This window comes from Podarcis tiliguerta (assembly GCF_965153285.1).
Source record: "Podarcis tiliguerta genome assembly, chromosome: 17".
NCBI classification, from domain to species: domain Eukaryota; kingdom Metazoa; phylum Chordata; class Lepidosauria; order Squamata; family Lacertidae; genus Podarcis; species Podarcis tiliguerta.
The window spans coordinates 39,031,904-39,050,728 of NC_139550.1; the positions used below are offsets into that span (position 1 = coordinate 39,031,904).

Sequence of the window (18,825 nt, forward strand, 5' to 3'; positions counted from 1 at the left end):
TGGTAGACATCTGGAGAACCCCCCTAGGAAGAGAGGGAACCTTCTTTTCTGAAGCCAAAATGACTTGGACACGAATTGACCAAATTTTGATCACTAGAGGACTGGCACCGAAGACAAAAAAAGTGGAAATCTGCCCAAAGACTTGCTCCGACCATAATGCAGTAAAGATGGTGATGAACTTACTACCAACTGGTTCCTTTAGATGGAGGATGAATGACACTTTGTTTAGAGATGAGGAAATAATTAAGAAGGCCCAAAAAACTTTGAAAGATTATTTTGAGATAAATTTGAACACTACAGTGGACAAAAGAACAGTTTGGGACGCAGGCAAAGCTGTTATGAGAGGGTTTCTGATACAACAGAATGCACTCAAGAAGAGACTACAACAGGAAAAGAGAGATAAGATTTTGGAAAAGATTAAAGAAGGAGAAAAGAGATTGAGAATAAAACCAAAATCACTGGAAATTTTAAGAGAGATAAAACTACATCAAGTTCAATATATGCAAATGATAAATCAAGAGATTGAATGGAAGATTAGACAAATGAGACAGAGAACTTTCGAGTCAGCAAATAAATGTGGGAAGTTATTGGCGTGGCAAATGAGGAAGAGACAGAAATTAAATACGATTACAAATCTGGAAGTGGAAGGAAGAACTATACAGAATCCAGTTGAAATCAGGAGTGCTTTCCAAAAATACTTTAAACAGCTATATTCTCAACAACCACAGAAGGAATCGGACATAGAGGAATTTCTGAAAGTGAATGGGCTACCGAAAATATCTCAAGAAAATAAATCTAAATTGAGCTATAAAATAACAGAACATGAGGTGGAAAGTGCCATTCAGAATATGCAACTGGGCAAATCTCCGGGACCCGATGGACTGACTTCGAGATATTATAAAATATTGAAAGACTGGTTGATTCAGCCCTTGAAAGAAGTCTGCAACGACATACTACAGGGGAAAAAGGCATCTGAAACGTGGAAAGAAGCTTTTGTTACACTTGTACCAAAGACAGAATCTGAAAAGCATCAACTTAAGAACTACCGCCCTATATCATTGCTTAATGTGGATTACAAAATATTTGCAGACATTTTGGCAAGAAGATTAAAGAAAGTTTTAGTAGAGGAGATTCATAAAGACCAAGCAGGCTTTCTCCCGGGTAGGCATTTATCTGATAATGTGAGGAATGTAATAGACATTTTGGAACTTTTACAGGAAAATATAAACACAAAAGCAGTTTTAATATTTGTGGACGCGGAGAAAGCCTTTGACAATATTTCTTGGAGTTTTATGAAGAAGAATCTCCAAGGAATGGGGGTAGGCCAAGAATTTGAAAACGGTATAGGTGCAATCTATTCTGAACAAAAAGCTAGACTAATTGTTAATAATGTTGTGACAGAGGAGTTCAGAATAGAAAAAGGAACACGACAAGGTTGCCCAATTTCCCCATTGCTTTTTATATCAGTCCTGGAGAACATGATTAGAAAGGACCAATTGGTCAGAGGGATACAGGTCGGAGCTAAACAATATAAATTAAGAGCATTTGCAGATGACCTAGTTTTGACATTACAGGAGCCAGAATCTAGTGTGAAAAGAGTTTTAGAACTGATTCAGGAGTTTGGTCGATTGGCAGGTTTTAAACTGAACAAAACTAAAACAAAGGTTTTGGAAAAGAACTTAACAGAAACTGAGAAAGAGAGGTTTCAGAATGAGACAGTGTTGACAGTGGTTAAAAAAGTAAAGTACTTGGGAATTACTATGACAGCTAAAAATGGGAATCTATACAAAGACAATTATGACAAATGTTGGACGGAGATAAAGAAAGACTTAGAAATATGGTCAAATTTGAAACTCTCATTATTAGGCCGTATTGCTGCGATAAAGATGAATGTATTGCCAAGAATGCTGTTTTTATTCCAGACATTGCAGATTATTGATAAAACTGACTGTTTCAAGAAGTGGCAGAAAGATATATCCAGATTTGTCCGGCAGGGCAAAAAGCCAAGAATAAAATTTAAAATACTAACGGATGCAAAGGAAAGAGGAGGCTTTGCCCTGCCAGACTTAAAACTTTACTATGAAGCAGCAGCTTTCTGCTAGCTGAAGGAATGGCTACTTCTTGAAAATACAGATATACTGGACTTAGAAGGATTTAATAATGCTTTTGGTTGGCATGCATATTTATGGTATGACAAGGTTAAAGTGCATAGAATGTTCAAAAATCACATTGTCAGGAAAGCACTGTTTAATGTTTGGACTAGATATAAAGACTTACTTAAAAATAAAACCCCAAGGTGGTTGTCACCAATGGAAGCAAAAGCTCTAAAAAGGCTCAATATGGAGGCCAACTGGCCAAAATATTGGGAGATTTTGGAGCAAGAGGGAGATAAATTAAAACTGCAGAGTTTTGATAAACTAAAAAGCAAAGTCCGTGATTGGCTTCATTACCACCAGATAATGGAGGCTTATAAATTGGACAGGAAAATTGGTTTCCAGGTGGAAAAATCAAAACTAGAAACAGAACTGTTAGAACCCAAAACTAAGACTTTGTCAAGAATGTATAACTTGCTGTTGAAATGGAATACACAGGATGAGGCAGTGAAATCCGCAATGATCAAATGGGCACAGGATGTTGGTCACAACATAATGCTGGCTGACTGGGAATGGTTATGGACCACTGGTATGAAATTTACGGCATGTAATGCCCTTAGAGATAATATTATGAATATTATGTGCTTGCTGTTGTGAGAGGACCTCAGCAGAACGCAAGGCGAGCAAGAAGTCACTGAAGAGGACTTGCTCTTGTTTTGATCTTTTGTGGGCTTTTGGCCTTGTGCTACCTGAGGAAAGGAGTGCAAAGCTGGATCAAGGGCCTGCTTCCATCACAAATGTTATCACTTCAAGTCCCTGAAGCCAGACTTCCTTGATGGGTGCCAAAACCAGACTGGGTGGGCTTTGCAGGGGAAGGTTTTCGTACTGGTTGTCTTTCAATGTGGAATTCTTTCCTTCAACAAAGTCAGAATCCGTGCATCTCCTAAAAGCTATTTCTGTTTTAGGATTATCATCATCACCCGTCTTTGTTTGTTTTGTATACCGCCCTTCACCTGCAGATCTCAGGGGAGTTCACAACGTTGTTTTAGGGCTAAACTGGGCTGGCGGAGGTGGAGCTGGGAATGTCCCCTGCCTGAAACCCCGGAGAGCCACTGCCTGTCAGTGCAGACAATACTGAGCCAGGTGGGCCAATGGTCTGACTTGGCCTGAGGCAGTTTCCTGTGTCCTGTGTCCATTTCATTTTAACCAAATGCTTTTGTGCACATTTAATATGTCTGCCAGGCATCTTGGGGAATCTGCTCTCAGTTACAGTACTGGGCTGGATGGGCCGATGGTCTGACTCTGTATTTCTTATTTTCCTTGGCAGGACTCATGACAGCTTACAGATAAGAACAAGAACCATTAAAAAGTCCATTATTAAAATACAGCTGAATATTGGTAGAATTAAAACGATATAACTATATGAAATCTGTTTAAAACATACCAATAGTTACCATAAAAGCAGCACAGCACCAGCCCTTTCAATAAAAGCAGTCAGTTCTCAAAGGGCTGTTGGAAAAAGAAAGACTTCCCTGCCAGTGGGGTGCACATTCAACCACTTTCTTGTCTGGACTCCTGCTGAATTTGAATCTGTGGCTCTAAGCAGAGGAAACCCCTCCCTGTATTTCACTGAGTAAGCTCCACTTCCCTTCAAGGTGAGCTGAATGATTATTCCAAGGCAGTCTAAAATATGACTTACGGTAAACGGTGATGGCTGCTTCCTGAAATGTATTACTTTGACATGTAGCATAACACTGTGGTCTTGGTTCCCAGCTGCTGACGTTGGTGAGGCTGAAGGCTCTCCAAGTAGGTCCGTCCCCTGCTGGAGCATTGTTTAAGCTGGTCTCCAGGGCAATGTTCTTGCAACTGGCACTGCAGTTTAATACAATGGAGCCTCCAAATTCCACCACAGGCTTTATGGGCCAAATCCTCAGAAACTCCTGCTCCTGCTGAGCCCCTGAAAACACAACAGATACAACTTGCATGAAAATGCAATAATATAGCGGGGAGGGTATATAAATGTTGAGGAAATGTTTGGGGGAAGCAGGGGCACTGCGTAGGGCGGAGTGGGGGGCACGCCCCCATATTTCTGATTAAAGGGCCAGGACACCCCAAGTTCTCTGCAGCCGTGCATGCATGTCATGGTGTGCTGACGTTGCGTGGCCCTGGGCCTCCTTAATTGCGGGGGCAAGGCGGTCACATGGGAGGAAGTAAGGGCTTGTCCACAGTTCCTCTTGCTCCACTGCTTTCCCCTGGGGAAAACCACTCTTTAGCACTCAGTCAGAGCAAATGGCAACTCAAGTTTTCTCCAGATTGACGTTTGTTCCAATTTAGTACGAAAGGACAGGTTTTCCCTGGGAAAGGAGCAGGGCAAAGGGAAAACTGCTCAGACCCGTGCCTGGAAAGCATGGGTCAAGCAGAAAACTGTAACCCATAAGAGAGGAACAGACAAAAGACAGAAAAAGGTATGCCAGGGATGGGCGAACTTGGGGAGAGTGTAGCAGGCCAGGAGATCACTAGAGGCCCAACTGTCCTTTGTGGCTAGGAGTGCCTTTTACCAGCTGCCTGGTTTGCCAAGGACAGCCATTCCTAGACAGGGAAAGTCTGTCCACTGTAGTACATGTTTGTAACCTTGAGGCTAGATTGCTGACATGCACTCTATGTGGGGTTGCCCTGCATCTAGTTCAGAAGCTCCAGCTGGTGCTGAACACGGTGGCCAGAAGGCTGTTGGGAGCTTCTGGTTGAGAACATGTGACACCATTGTTAAAACTGCTGCCACTGGCTGCCTATCTGATACCAAGCCATGCTCAAGGTTCTTGTATTGATTACAAAGCCCTGAACAACTTGGGTTCGGGATACCTCAGGACCATCTGCAGGAGTGTATCTAGTCATTCCCTGCGCTGGTGAGGCTCATATGACAACAATGAGAAACCAAGCCTTTAATCTTATCCACCCACTCCTGTGGAACTCTGTACCAGACATGGGGGAGGAGGGGATCCTCAGCAACCGTGTGCACACGCTGCACATGCTGATTTTAATTGTGCAGCTCACGCCACTCTCACACAACCTGTGGCATGCGCATGATGTGCTGACATCACTCGTGCATGTTATGTGGCACCAGCCCCTTAAATTGTGGTGGCAAGGTGGCATCCTTGCTGCCAATAGAGATTCAGCGGATGCCTTCTGTGCCAACTTTTAAGCAGCTGTTGAAAACCTTTCTGTTCCACCAGGCAATTAAGAGTACGTCTCCCACTATAGTCTATTAATGTTTCTTTTTAATTGCTTTTTGCTTACAACTTATTGTTAACTGCTTTTCACATTTAATTTGTTTTTAACTTTTTGTGATTTTATTGCCTGGTTTTATGTTTTTATATTGTTCATAGATTAACTGAATTGTATAGTTGGAAGGGACCCCAAGGTCCAGCCCCCTGATATGTAAACCACTGTGATATATTTTTATGATGCACTGCTATATAAATATATTTATAAATAAATTACAATAAGTATCAAGGTCCCAAACCATATAGAACCTAAAAATTAACAGCAGCACTTTAAATACTTCCAGATGGTCACTAAATCAAGTGTATACAGAGGTACCTCGGTTTACGAACTTAATTTGTTCTGGTAGTCCATTCTTAAACCGAATTGTTCTTAAACCAAGGCACACTTTTCCTACTGAGGTCTCCCGCCGCCGGTGCCCTTCCACTGCTCGGCTTCTGTTCGGCTTCCGAGGCAAAGTTCGCTAGCCAGAACACCTACTTCCGGTTTTGTGGAGTTCATTAACAGGACTGTTCGTAGGCTGAGGTACCACTGTGCTGGAAATTAGGTTTGTGCAATTAATATGGAATACACACACACACATATAAGCAGTTTGTGTTCCTATACAGTCTTCAGAGTTAACATGATGTTCCCCTCAGACAAAGCCACTCCCGACCTACAGAGGGGGTGGGGTTGTGGGCTCTCGCCCACGTCTACGCTCTCATGGGGCTAGGGCAGCCCCGCGGGATGCAGGGATTCCCCAGGCTCATTATTATGCATCACATCCGGGCCAGCCAATCAACGGCCGGGAGGGGCGGGCTTAGCCAGGTCTTCTTAAGGTCAGGGCAGCCCCAGCTCGCCCCTTTCTTTCCTTTGCAGCAGCAGCGATTTGCAGCGTTTTTTGCTTTGGCTCTCTCTTGCGGTTTGCTGCCGTGGTTTTTTCTTCCGTGGTTTTTCTTCCGTTGCCGATCGCACGTGTTTGCAGCAGTTTGCCCTCCTTCTCAGCGACACGCCGGACAGTTTTCCTTCTACCCTGCGACTTGGTTGCGGTGCGCTGAGGTTCTGCATCAAGCCCCAGGATCGTCAGAGCTTCCGAGGTGGCCTTGGGAGCGGGCAGCGGCGAGGTCGGCGAGTTCAGGGCGGCTGTTTAAGGCACCGCTCTCCGACTTCAGGATCCAGCGCTTCCTCACCACTGCGGGAGTGGAGAAGCTCCCGACTGCCAGCCAGATTCATCCGTGTACGGAGCACAGGCGTGAGCAGCCCCGGCGCTCACGGAGGTTTTTGTCTTCGCTTTACTTTCGTGCCTCTCCCGGGGGGGGGGGAACGTGCTTGGCGAGCTCGACTTGTTCTCTCAGTGCTTTGTCTCCTCGCACGGGGCTGCGCGTCCGGTTAGTGCCCCGGATCACTCGTTTAGCAGGGCTCTCGGCAGTAAATTGATTTGTTTCATCCTGGGCACGTTTGCTTCCGCGTTCGCGAGCTGCGCGTCCTTTTCGTGCTCAGCATCGCTCAGGGAGCGGGGCTCTCTGCAGTAGATTAGTCTATTTTGTTTTATTTCTGGGTACGGTCGCTTCCGTGTTCGCGGGCTTCCTTTAAAGCAGCGGTGCGTCCCTGGTTGCCGCGGCAACACTCAGGAAGCGGTCGCCATTTTAATAGCATCACGTGGTCATGCTGCAGCGGCCATTTTGGTTGAGGCACAGGCGGACGCCATTTTGAGTGTACCAAGAGGGCATACTTAGGCAGCCATTTTAGGTGTACCGAGAGGGCATACTTAGGCAGCCATTTTAGGTGTGGCATACCCACACCTGCCGCTCAACACTATTGCATTCGGCCTGAGTGTAGTAAGTTAGCGCAAAACTCTGCCTGTGCGTGCCTGAGGAGTCCTTGCAGTAAAATACCAATAGCTTTAAATAAATAATAATTTGGACGGAATTTCCTTAAATAATAGCAATAAATCTAATAAAGAATTTTAAACATAATTCTTAAAAAAAATTAAAAAAATCTACTACAATAAGAGAATACGTTAAATAATAAGAATAATAATATTTCTTTAAAAAAAATACAAATAATAAGAATAATAAAAATAAAAATAAATAAATAAATAATAAAAATAAATAAATAAAAACTTATAATAATAATACACATGGCCCATTTAGGGGTCTCTCTCAGAGTGTCGTCGCTCGGAGACACCTTGGATAGCGGTGAGGTGGTGTATCAAATCCAAACTCCTCTTCTTGTTTGATCGGAGGGCAGACAAATTGCAACACACATCGACACTACGCACACACATATGCTCATTCATAGTTTGAGTAACATGGCAAACAGAGCTAACGCTCAGACACCCCAGGCGGGTGGAGCCATACTGCCGTTTGCGCAGGGTAACCCACAAGCTTTAGTTCAACTTTTTTCAGCGATCCAAAATTTTTACGTGCAATGTGGGCCTCCGGTGGCCTCAACTTCTACCATAGTCGAACTATCCCAGGACTGTATTGCCGATACCCCCCCCCCAGCCAGCAGGGCCTAGCAGTGCCCTCCACATCCATGGCTAGTACAACGCAGCAGGGTGGGGGTCCACTTAATCGTCCGCAAACGCGCCTGCAAACGGCACGCGCTCAGAAGTCAAAGCCCGCGGCCCAGAGGGCCAAGCCTGCCCAGCAGAAGTCAAGGGCCGGCTCAAGTAGGGCCAGGCCACCTCGGTCCGCTCCCGTGGGTGCGGGTCAGGTGACAATTGGGGTGCCTAGTGTTTTTCAGGAAACAGAGCGGAATCCTTCCGAAGGGGCATCCTCGGATGAGGAGCTGCCCCCCCAGCAGGCGGCTGAATCAATCAGCGACCCAACACCACAAGACAGTACATCCCGCGGAGGAAAACGGAAAGCGAAGAGGAAGCACGTCTCCAAGAAGAGTAGGAGAAGGGACACTTCGGATTCTGAGGACGTGACAGGTACGTCTTCTTCTGAAAGTGATAGTGACACGCCCATGGAGACATACTGGGGGGAAGGGGAGGAAACTGGTGCTCCCCTGTGGGTACACGAGAGGCGGGCCAACTCACACCGGAAAAAAATTAACGGTACGCTTGAATGGAAAGACGGGGCACTGGTGGAGGACGTTAAGGTCTCTACTCACTCTGCGACTGACTTCATCCTGGGTAATCACCTTTCCAAGAGGAAGAGGGATAAGATACTAAATGGCGATTTTGTAGATATGTTCTCTTTGCTTCCTTCGGTGCAAATAAAGGGCAAGGGCGAGAAAAGGAGGTACTATGGTAAGAAGAGATATAGGTCGCCTCGGGTGGAGCGCACATTCGAAAACTGGCTCAATGGCTACCAGGTGTTCATGGGAATAGTGTTAGGGGGCTATCCAAAACAGGGCATGCACCTCGCATCTTATTTAGCGCATGTTAGAAGGGCCCGTGAGTTAGCAGGAGATGAGGCAGCCATCGCGTACGACGAGGATTTCCGTAGGAACGCCTCGCTCTTGTCCTCCACACGCTGGGATCAAAAAGACAACAACCACTGGATGGAGCACGTGGGGCCCAACATCGAAAAGAAAACTCACGACCAAGGGAAACCCGGTAAGGTGGACGCTAAGCGCCGCAAGCAATGCTGGGATTTCAATAATGGCTCCTGTCAACGCATCGCTTGTAAGTATTTACACGAATGCGAGAAATGTCTGGGCGCCCACTCAGCATCGACCTGCTACAAGAATAGGCAGCAGCCCTTTCGGGGCAGCAGGGGTCACCCACAACAGGGAAACCAGGGTGCCCCCGCAACTGCACCCGGACCCTCTCGAGGCACCATGGGGAATCGCTACTAACCTATCTCTAGATCTGGCTCTATCCCCAATTAAACTCCATCCCCTAAGATCCCTGTTAAAACTTTACCCCAACAGGCAAGCCGCTCTTCTACTGGAAGAGGGTTTTTCCCAAGGTTTCAGAATCCCAGTAGCCTTTACCCCTAACTCAAATTGCCCCCCTAACCAAAAGTCTGTGCTAGAGAGGCCGGACATCGCCATAAAAAAGATTCAGAAGGAATTATCGGCCGGCAGGGTGGCAGGTCCATTTTCAGAACCTCCAATTGATAAGCTGCACATCTCACCACTTGGCATTGTTCCAAAGAAGGCCCCTGGGGAATTCCGTTTGATACACAACCTTTCTTACCCCAAGGGAGCCTCAGTTAATGACGCCATACCCCAGGAACTGTGCACGGTGAGATATGCATCGTTTGATCAAGCGGTGAGGTTGGTTCGAGGTTTTGGCAAAGGCGCCTTTTTGGCAAAATGCGACATCGAGTCGGCCTTTCGCTTCCTCCCAGTTCATCCAGAGGACTATCGTTGGTTGGGCTTCAAGTTTCAGGGTATGTACTTCATTGATAAAGCGATGCCCATGGGGTGCTCCATCGCCTGCGCTGCTTTCGAAACTTTCAGCACCTTCTTGGAATGGGCGTTGAAATTTAGAACCGGTTCTGAAGGGGTGGGGCATTACTTGGACGACTTTATCTTGGTCGCAAGGAATGCAAAGGGCTGTATGATCTTGCTACAAGCCTTCAAAGCCATGGCTGATGAGCTGGGCGTCCCCTTAGCAAATGAAAAGACGGAGGGCCCGGTCACTACAATGACCTACCTGGGCATCGAACTCGATACCGTGGCCCAAACTTCTCGCTTACCAGCTGAGAAGTTGGCCGCCTTTAAAGAAATCAATTCACAGCTACTACCCTTAAGGAGAGCCCTGGAGAGTGAAGTCAAATGGGCCTTAGAAAGCATTACAAATAACAAGGCCAGTGGAAGTGATGGTATTCCAGCTGAACTATTTAAAATTTTAAACGATGATGCTGTTAAGGTGCTACACTCAATATGCCAGCAAGTTTGGAAAACTCAGCAGTGGCCAGAGGATTGGAGAAGGTCAGTCTACATCCCAATCCCAAAGAAGGGCAGTGCTAAAGAATGCTCCAACTACCACACAATTGCACTCATTTCACACGCTAGCAAGGTTATGCTTAAAATTCTTCAAGGAAGGCTCAAGCAGTATGTGGACCAAGAACTCCCAGAAGTGCAAGCTGGATTTAGAAGAGGCAGAGGAACCAGAGACCAAATTGCAAACATGCACTGGATTATGGAGAAAGCTAGAGAGTTCCAGAAAGACATCTACTTCTGCTTCATTGACTATGCAAAAGCCTTTGACTGTGTCGACCACAGCAAACTATGGCAAGTTCTTAAAGAAATGGGAGTGCCTGATCACCTCATCTGTCTCCTGAGAAATCTCTATGTGGGACAAGAAGCTACAGTTAGAACTGGATATGGAACAACTGATTGGTTCAAAATTGGGAAAGGAGTACGACAAGGCTGTATTTTGTCTCCCTGCTTATTTAACTTATATGCAGAATTCATCATGCGAAAGGCTGGGCTGGATGAATCCCTAGCCGGAATTAAGATTGCTGGAAGAAATATCAACAACCTCAGATATGCAGATGACACAACCTTGATGGCAAAAAGTGAGGAGGAATTAAAAAACCTTTTATTGAGGGTGAAAGAGGAGAGCGCAAAATATGGTCTGAAGCTCAACATCAAAAAACGAAGATCATGGCCACTGGTCCCATCACCTCCTGGCAAATAGAAGGCGGGGAAATGGAGGCAGTGAGAGATTTTACTTTCTTGGGCTCCATGATCACTGCAGATGGTGACAGCAGCCACGAAATTAAGAGACGCCTGCTTCTTGGGAGGAAAGCAATGACAAACCTAGACAGCATTTTAAAAAGTAGAGACATCACCTTGCCAACAAAGGTCCAAATAGTAAAAGCTATGGTTTTCCCAGTAGTGATGTATGGAAGTGAGAGCTGGACCATAAAGAAGGCTGATCGCTGAAGAATTGATGCTTTTGAATTATGGTGCTGGAGGAGACTCTTGAGAGTCCCATGGACTGCAAGAAGATCAAATGCATCCATTCTTAAGGAAATCAGCCCTGAGTGCTCACTGGAAGGACAGATCGTGAAGCTGAGGCTCCAATACTTTGGCCACCTCATGAGAAGAGAAGACTCACTGGAAAAGACCCTGATGTTGGGAAAGATGGAGGGCACAAGGAGAAGGGGACGACAGAGGACGAGATGGTTGGATAGTGTTCTCGAAGCTACCAGCATGAGTTTGACCAAACTGCGGGAGGCAGCGGAAGACAGGAGTGCCTGGCGTGCTCTGGTCCATGGGGTCACGAAGAGTCGGACACGACTGAACAACTAAACAACAACAACACCCTTAAGGAAGGTGACTCTGAAGCAAATTCAGTCCCTCTTGGGTCACCTTAACTTTGCCTGCCGTGTTGTCTCGCCCGGTCGCCCTTTCTGCGGACGCTTGGCTAAACTGTCAGCAGGCTTAAGATCGCCACATCAGAGGGTACGCCTTTCAAAGGCAGTAAAGTCAGATCTCCAGGTCTGGCTACAATTCCTTGAGGACTATAATGGAATTTCACTCTGGCAGGATAGCATGGCCCTCCAAGCCGATTTCCAGGTTCACTCTGACGCAGCGGGTTCCCTGGCGTTCGGGGTTTTCTTCAGAGGGCAGTGGTGCGCGCAGCGATGGCCCCCCTCATGGCAAGGAAAGCCCATACTTCGTGATTTAACATTTTTGGAATTTTTCCCTATACTGGTTGCAATCCATCTGTGGGGGGGGGGGAGCAATTCAGAGACCGCAGGGTATGCTTCTGGACAGACAAGCAAGCTGTGGTGGCTGTGTTAAATAAGCAATCTTCTCGTTGCCCTAGAGTAGCCTCTCTGTTAAGGTATTTTGTTCTGTCCTGCCTCCAGCTAAATCTTTACGCTTCAGCCAAATTCGTACCAGGTATTGACAACAACATTGCGGATGCTCTGTCTCGCTTCCAGATGAACCGCTTTCGCACGTTGGCGCTCGATGCGCAGCTGCTGCCGCGACCATTTCCGGAACAACTCTGAAGTATTGGCAACGAGAAGCCCTAAAGGGAGTATTGTCAGCGGTCGCACCTTCGACTTTGAGATCCTACAGCAAGGCGTGGTTGGACTTTACATCTTTTCGTCAAAAAAAGGGGCTGTTTAGGATGGGCAGACCCCCAGCCCAGGCAGAAGTTATAGAGTACCTTGTTCGCCTCCGCGACCTAGGCCGGGCCCCCAAAACCCTCAATATCCATTCAGCAGCAATATCATTCTTCTCCAAAACTCTGTTTTCAGTCGACCCATGTGCACACTTTGTGGTCCAAAAGATGTTGGAGGGCTGGCGCAGGGCACACCCTCCCAGCTCCGACAGCAGGAGACCCATAACCCTTGACTTACTCACGGAAATACGTACAAAGCTTAGAGCCATCTGCTGGTCTAGTTATGAGGCCAGGTTATTTTCGGCAGCCTTTTCCTTCGCCTTCTTTGGAGCTTTACGCATAGGCGAGGTGGTCTGTGAGGATCAACCAGTTAGTAACAGCAGGGGTCTCCTCTTGGAGGATGTGACCTTGGGAAGCGCGGAGGTAATCATAAAAATTCGCAGCTCCAAGACCGATCAGCTCAGCAGGGGGGCCTTAATCCGCCTGCAGGCGACTCAAAAGCCCGGCCCCTTCCCTGTAAAGGATGCTAGGAAGTTCCTGAGTTTGAGACCAAAAACTAAGGGCCCCTTTCTTATACATGCAGATGGGTCCCCCCTGTCTAAGCACCAGTTCACAAGGGTTATGCGCAAGGCGATCGCAGCCATTGGGCTTCCATCAGAGGAATACGCGGCACACTCTTTCCGCATTGGTGCGGCTACCACCGCTGTGCACATGGGTTTACCGGCCGAGAGGATAATGGACTTGGGGCGGTGGAAGTCGAATGCCTACAAGGGATATATCCGAAAACCACGCTAACTCCCCCCCTTCCCTCGTGCTCCCCCCTGACCCGGCTTTCTCGCTTTATTATTCCAGGTGTCGGGACTGTGCGTCTGTGGATCGTTGGGCATAGCATTGTCCACTGGGCAGGTTTGAGAGCGAATGCCACGGGTTGGCGTGCCGAGCATCACCTTCCTGCGAACGTTGTGGTTTCCTGGGTGGCACGCCGGGGGATGCGTTGGGAGGAATTCCTCCCAGTTGTGTTAAATAAAATCGCAGCGGAGGGCCCACCCGAGGCCATCGTCATCCAATTGGGCGAGAACGACTTGTCTTACAGAAAAGGGGTCGATTTAATGTGGAATATTATTAGGGACCTAGAGGAGCTGCGGGCAGCCTTCCCGACCCTGTCTATTCTATGGTCATCTTTTCTTGAGAGGCGCTATTGGCGGGACGCCACAGATCAGGTGGCGGTCAGCAGGGCCAGGAGGCTCCTGGAGCGCTCGGTGGCACGTAGAGTGGCCGCGATGGGTGGTCAGGTCATCACCCACCCAGGTATCCAGTTCAACAACGAGGCACTCTATCGTGGGGATGGCGTGCATCTGTCCGATGCCGGTAATGACTTATGGTTAGCGGATATTTTTCAGGGGATCAGGGATTGGTTACAGGTCTGAGGGTATTGGCGGCGAGCTTCAGCTCGGTGGCGGTTAGGCATTGGCAGGGGGTATTGTTATGCAAATAAGGTCAGGGGGGAGGAGCGCCATCACCTCCCCCACATCTCGAAGGGTAGTTCGTTAAAGGACTCCGAGGGGCGTCGCCTCGTCCGAAACCTACGGAGGCTAGGGCCTAAAGCGCGCCCCCGAGCAGTAACCCCTGGGGGAGCGCCTACGGATGTGCATCATGGGGGGCTCCCCCTGTTGGTGCTTAACCCTTCCCGGTTAGACCGGATTGAATGTTAGGGCCAATGCCTAAAGCCAATACCACTCTTACCTGTAATCAATAAAGTTGTGGCCATTTACGCCCATTAACCTTAATTTCTGGTGTGTCGTGTCTTTATTTCTACATCCGTGGGAGGGGGCGGGAATTGCCACGCAACACCATCTCAATGCCTTTTCCTTGTAAGTGCATGTTCACCAGATACAGGTCTTTTCTATAAATCAGGGGAAATTGTCACGTGACAAAGACACCTGAGAGCAGAAGCAGCCAAGCAGGCTGGGAAGTGCTGAGACGGCACAGTCATTTGGGCCTCCTCAAGTTATTCAGGCCTAACTGCTAACTGGGAGTCACTCTGGCAGGGGACTTGGCAGCCATTTTCTCTTTTGTTCTCTCTGTAAGATTTCAGTCAGAGTCCGTCCGCCTCAGTTGTGAGCAGAGTCAGTATGGAATCTCAGTCAAACTGTTTGGAAGCATGTTGTTTATGAAGAAGTTTATTTTAACTCAATAAAGCTCTTATTCTTTCACTTAAAAACTCTGCATTATTAATTTACACTGCGCATCAGAAATGAGGCTCCAGACCAAAGAGAGTCACAGACAATTTGTTTTGGTGTCTTGGGTTGGGTGAATCAATTTTCACTTTTGCTACTCCCCTTTCAGTGCCCGCTGCTTTCACATTGCTTTCGTTTTCAGCCATGCTCATAAATATTTCTGGTGTGCTCCTGAATGGAGCATGGCCTTATAAGTTTTCTCCCTCAGATTTGCACAAAACCAGCTATTTGCACAAATTACTGTATTTTTCCATGTATATATTTTTCCAAGTTTAAAATTGGGGGTTGTCTTATACACAGATAGTGCATATGGGGGATTTCTTTATCTGGAGTCCCCCAAAATGGGGGTCATGTTATACACGGGGGGTTGTTATACACGGAAAAATACGATACACAAAAAATGGTGTGCCAGAAATGGCCTGACTGTACACTTTTGTGTATTTGCTGGGTGGAGTTTTGTGTGTGTTTTTAAACCCACCATGGTGCCCATGCAGCCATCTGTGTGCCTGCCCCACCTGTATTTCATAGTATAGCAGAACCAACAAATTAGAAGGCAGGGACAAACACAAAAGGGAATGCCTGCTGCTATGGATGGGAAAGACCTAAGCTGCTCCTCATACACTGTATGTGTGGCAGTGGACTGGGGGGGTCAGCCTCTAAACGATGCCCCAAAGTGGACAAGCCCCTATAAACAACCCACAGGCATATCAGAATAAATGCTCATTGCAGTACAACTTGACTTCCCAGCAAATCAGAACGAATATCAATAACCGCTAAATATGCTTTGTGCAAGCAAATCATTGCAAATGCTGAATAAATAGCTCCTCTGGAGGAGCCTTTTGAAATGGGATTGAGCTGAGTGTACAGTCCCAGTTTCGGAGCACCGACCTGGAAATGCCGTGAGGGTCACAGCACACCACAGAAAGTCAATGCAGAGCTTCCAGGATCTCATTGCTGTTAAGAAAGAGAGAAAAGCAGAGTTTTAGCTTCCAAAAGAATTCTCTCCAACCAACCTTTAAAAGGAATCCAAGGTTTTCCCCTTGGCTGACTTCTTCTGGGTGAGAAGCATTGCCCAATGACCCATTGATGAGTTTGTAAAGTTGTCATCAACACCAACCCAAATGCTTAGGAATGTACATGAAATAATGTCAAGAAATATAAATATATAACCAGCAATTTTCTCATCAGGGGCATATGAAGCCGCTTTGGGTCCATTGTGTCCAGTACTGTCAATTCTCTTTTCAAACATCCTCTCAGTGAAGATCTGTCAGGATCCCAATCTAGTTTTTTTTTACACTCCAAGTTGATTTCTTTTTCTTTTTCAGCAGTCTTGTAATGTTTAAAGTTTGTTGCTGCTGCTTTCTGTTTTCCTTTAGATTACTGCAGTTTAAACATGATCTTTTGCCTCTCTGACGCCTATTTTCCCCTCTGCATTTTCATGGTGTGAAGCTACCCTGAACACCCTTTGAGTAGCAGAGCAGGGCATTAATTACTTACTTGCAATGCAAGCGTGGGCATCGTCAATCATAGAAGTAAGTCCCACTAAGTTCAAAGGGACTTTCTCCTTTGTGTGATTGCAGCCATACTTACTCTAACTTCATTCTTTCCTTTCATTTTGACTTCTTGCTGTCTTTTTAATTGATTTTAATTTTTAATCAGTTTTGTAATCTTTTTCAATGAGGTAAGGGATATATACATAGCAGATAAACAATTGAATTGACTTTGTTTTTCTATTAAGTAGCAACACAAACCCCATAGATTTACTTCTTTTCCTTCACCATGTTCCTCTCCTCCCCTTGCTCTAGGAAACTCAGAGACATACATGAGGTTATTCAATTTTATTCTCAACAGCTGCCGCGTCAGGTTGGCCAGGCTGAAAGAATGATGGGCCAAAGAAGACCACCCAAGCAGCTTCTCTCAAAGGCAGCAGTTGGGCTTCCATTATCCACCCCCACCTCTGGCCAGCTAGAAGAGGAAATCCCAGGCTTGGTGCACTTTTCCCAGTCCCCAAGAAGTGACAGAGAGGGGGCTGGCTCACTTACCTGCCGGGATAGTGACAAAAGTGGCTGAAAGAGTAAAGTGCACCCAAGCAAGACAAAGGGCAGGCGGTGAGGCTGGTGTTCTCTCCTTGCTGTGAGACTGCAGGATGAGCTATATGAATAGAAGGAGAGCAAGCAACATGCAGGAAAGATAAGGCGGCTTCTGCTGGTGGTGGGCTGAGGGCGCTGTATCCTTTCTGCTAGAGGAAGATAAGTCAGCCAAACTCAAGAGTGCCTAGAAAGAACATTCTGGAGGAGCAGGCTAGGCACAGCCTAGCCAAAGCAACTGCTTTTCGTAAGAGAAAGAGTTGGGGGAGGAGGTGAATCTATCAATTTTGCTTTATCTCAGTTTCTCATTTCCCCGGCCTTCTGTTCAGTTATCCACATTTTGCATTTGTGATGATGTTTTTAAAAAGGATTCCTTATTAACAATTGTGAGCATTTTAATGAAAATTTCTTGTAATATACGCATTTTTGTATGCAAATTTGACTAATACTTTCACTTTCCTCTCGTGCTTTTCAACCAGTGCACCGTGGCCCCCTGGGGCACCTTGAATGTTGGTCAGGGGTGCAGTGGGCAGCACCAGCCTCCATCCCTCCCTCTTTCCCTCCCTCCTCTGGTGCCCTCTCACGTCTCTCACAAATCCAGAGATTTGTGCAGCTGTTTGTTGTAGCGGCCCTGGCCTTAGAGAAAGTAAGCAGGCGAGTGAGGACTTTCAAGGAGAGGAGAGGAGGCTGAGGGAACCCTCCACAAGGGAGGGTGTCCAAAAGAGGGGTGGGGGCTGGCAGCTAAGCAGGCAAGGGACTGCACCATAACTGAGCCCCTGAGACTCGGAGCATGTTTCCCCACAGGGGAGCTGGAGAAAGAATGCAGTTGGTCAAGGGAACTGTTAACTCATAAAAGTTGAAAACCTCTGCTCTAGTACATGCAATTTGCATACATTATTTGGCTAGAATGGCATCACAAGAGTCAGAGAAGTCTGAATTTTCTAAGGATAGCCATGTTTCAGTTTGCATCTTTTTCCAGAAAGTGTAAATTGGCTAGGTTTGCATTAAAATCCAAACCAAATCACTTTTCTCCCCATCCCTAACAAGAGTTCAGCATGTGCTGAAGGCTGAAGTTCTGGATGAACACAGTAGGATTTACTTCTGAACAAACAGGCACAGGATTGCTTTGCCTTGTATAGCATCACTGAATTGTAGAACTGGAAGGGGCCCCAAGAGTCATTCATTCATTGCATTTATATCCCACCTTTCTTCCTCCAATGAGCTCAAGGTGGCATACATGATTCTCGCACTGCTCACTGAATGCCCACAATATCCCTGTGCGGTAGGTTAGGCTGAGAGGCTGAGGTCACACCAAATGAGCTTCATGAAAATGGGGATTCGAATCCTGGTCTCTTCCAGGTCCTAGGCCAACACTCTCACCCCTCCGCCGCACTGGCCAACCCCCTGCAATGTAGGGTAAGGTTACCAGATTTTTTTCAAAGAATCCGGGGATCCTTTTTTTTTTTTTTAAGAGAAAATAATTATTTAAAAAGTTATTATTTTTTTAAAAAAAGAAGTAATATCTTCTCTTCTGTGGTCTCCTCTATTGCGTGGCCTTCCTCTGGGCCCCAGCCTGCTCTCTTGGAGTGCTAGCCGCCATGGAGTAGGCTCAGGTCGGGCCAGGACTTGGCCACGTGTCCTTGCCCTCCCAGGGCTCTACTACCTCTCCTCCTCAGTGGTGGCAGCGGCACGGCAAGGTCGGGGCTCCCCTCTTTTTTCTCCTTCCTCCTTCCTTCTCTCTCTTCTCCTTCTCCTCTCCTCCTTCTCCCTGTGTCAGCTCCAGGGTTTTCCTGGCCCCGGAGTGCTGCTGGGTAGTCAGCTGGGTGCTCTTGCTCCCAGTTTGATTTGGGTTGCAGGGGGGTTCCCCCAGTTGACGCGCTAGGCGTCCCTAGTTCCCTCTCAGCAGTGGTGGCTGCAGCAGCAGTCTCAGCAGCCCAGAACCAGCCTGGTAGCGCAGTTGGCTCTGGCTGGCCTCAGGAGCTGCTCACTATCGTAGTGCCCGCCATTTTGCCTTGCCGGACGTCCCCATATGATGTGTCTTGTGCCGTTGAACCAATCACGAAATATTCATTCCCTACTAATAAATCTACAACACTTAAAAAAGA

The 18,825-nt window shown here is 47.0% G+C and overlaps 2 protein-coding genes across 4 annotated transcripts in view; one reads left to right on the plus strand and one right to left on the minus strand.

The window, feature by feature from the left end:
* The window catches only part of LOC310668132 (intercellular adhesion molecule 2-like), a 200,882-nt gene extending 183,926 nt beyond the window's left edge, over positions 1 to 16,956 (minus strand). Inside the window, exons 1-3 of one of the 3 annotated variants that reach the window (XM_083421123.1) lie at positions 16,676 to 16,956; positions 15,522 to 15,587; positions 3,793 to 4,050 (exon numbers count right to left, since the gene is read on the minus strand). In XM_083421123.1, the coding sequence (XP_083277249.1) occupies positions 3,793 to 4,050; positions 15,522 to 15,585 (322 nt within the window). In that variant the 5' untranslated portion in view covers positions 15,586 to 15,587; positions 16,676 to 16,956. The remainder of the gene's footprint in view (positions 1 to 3,792; positions 4,051 to 15,521; positions 15,588 to 16,675) is intronic. The other 2 variants (XM_083421122.1, XM_083421121.1) reach the window with 2 other exon arrangements.
* SHFL (shiftless antiviral inhibitor of ribosomal frameshifting) overlaps positions 1 to 18,825 on the plus strand; it is a 320,289-nt gene that overhangs the window by 186,840 nt on the left and 114,624 nt on the right. The gene's annotated exons all lie outside the window — the stretch shown is intronic.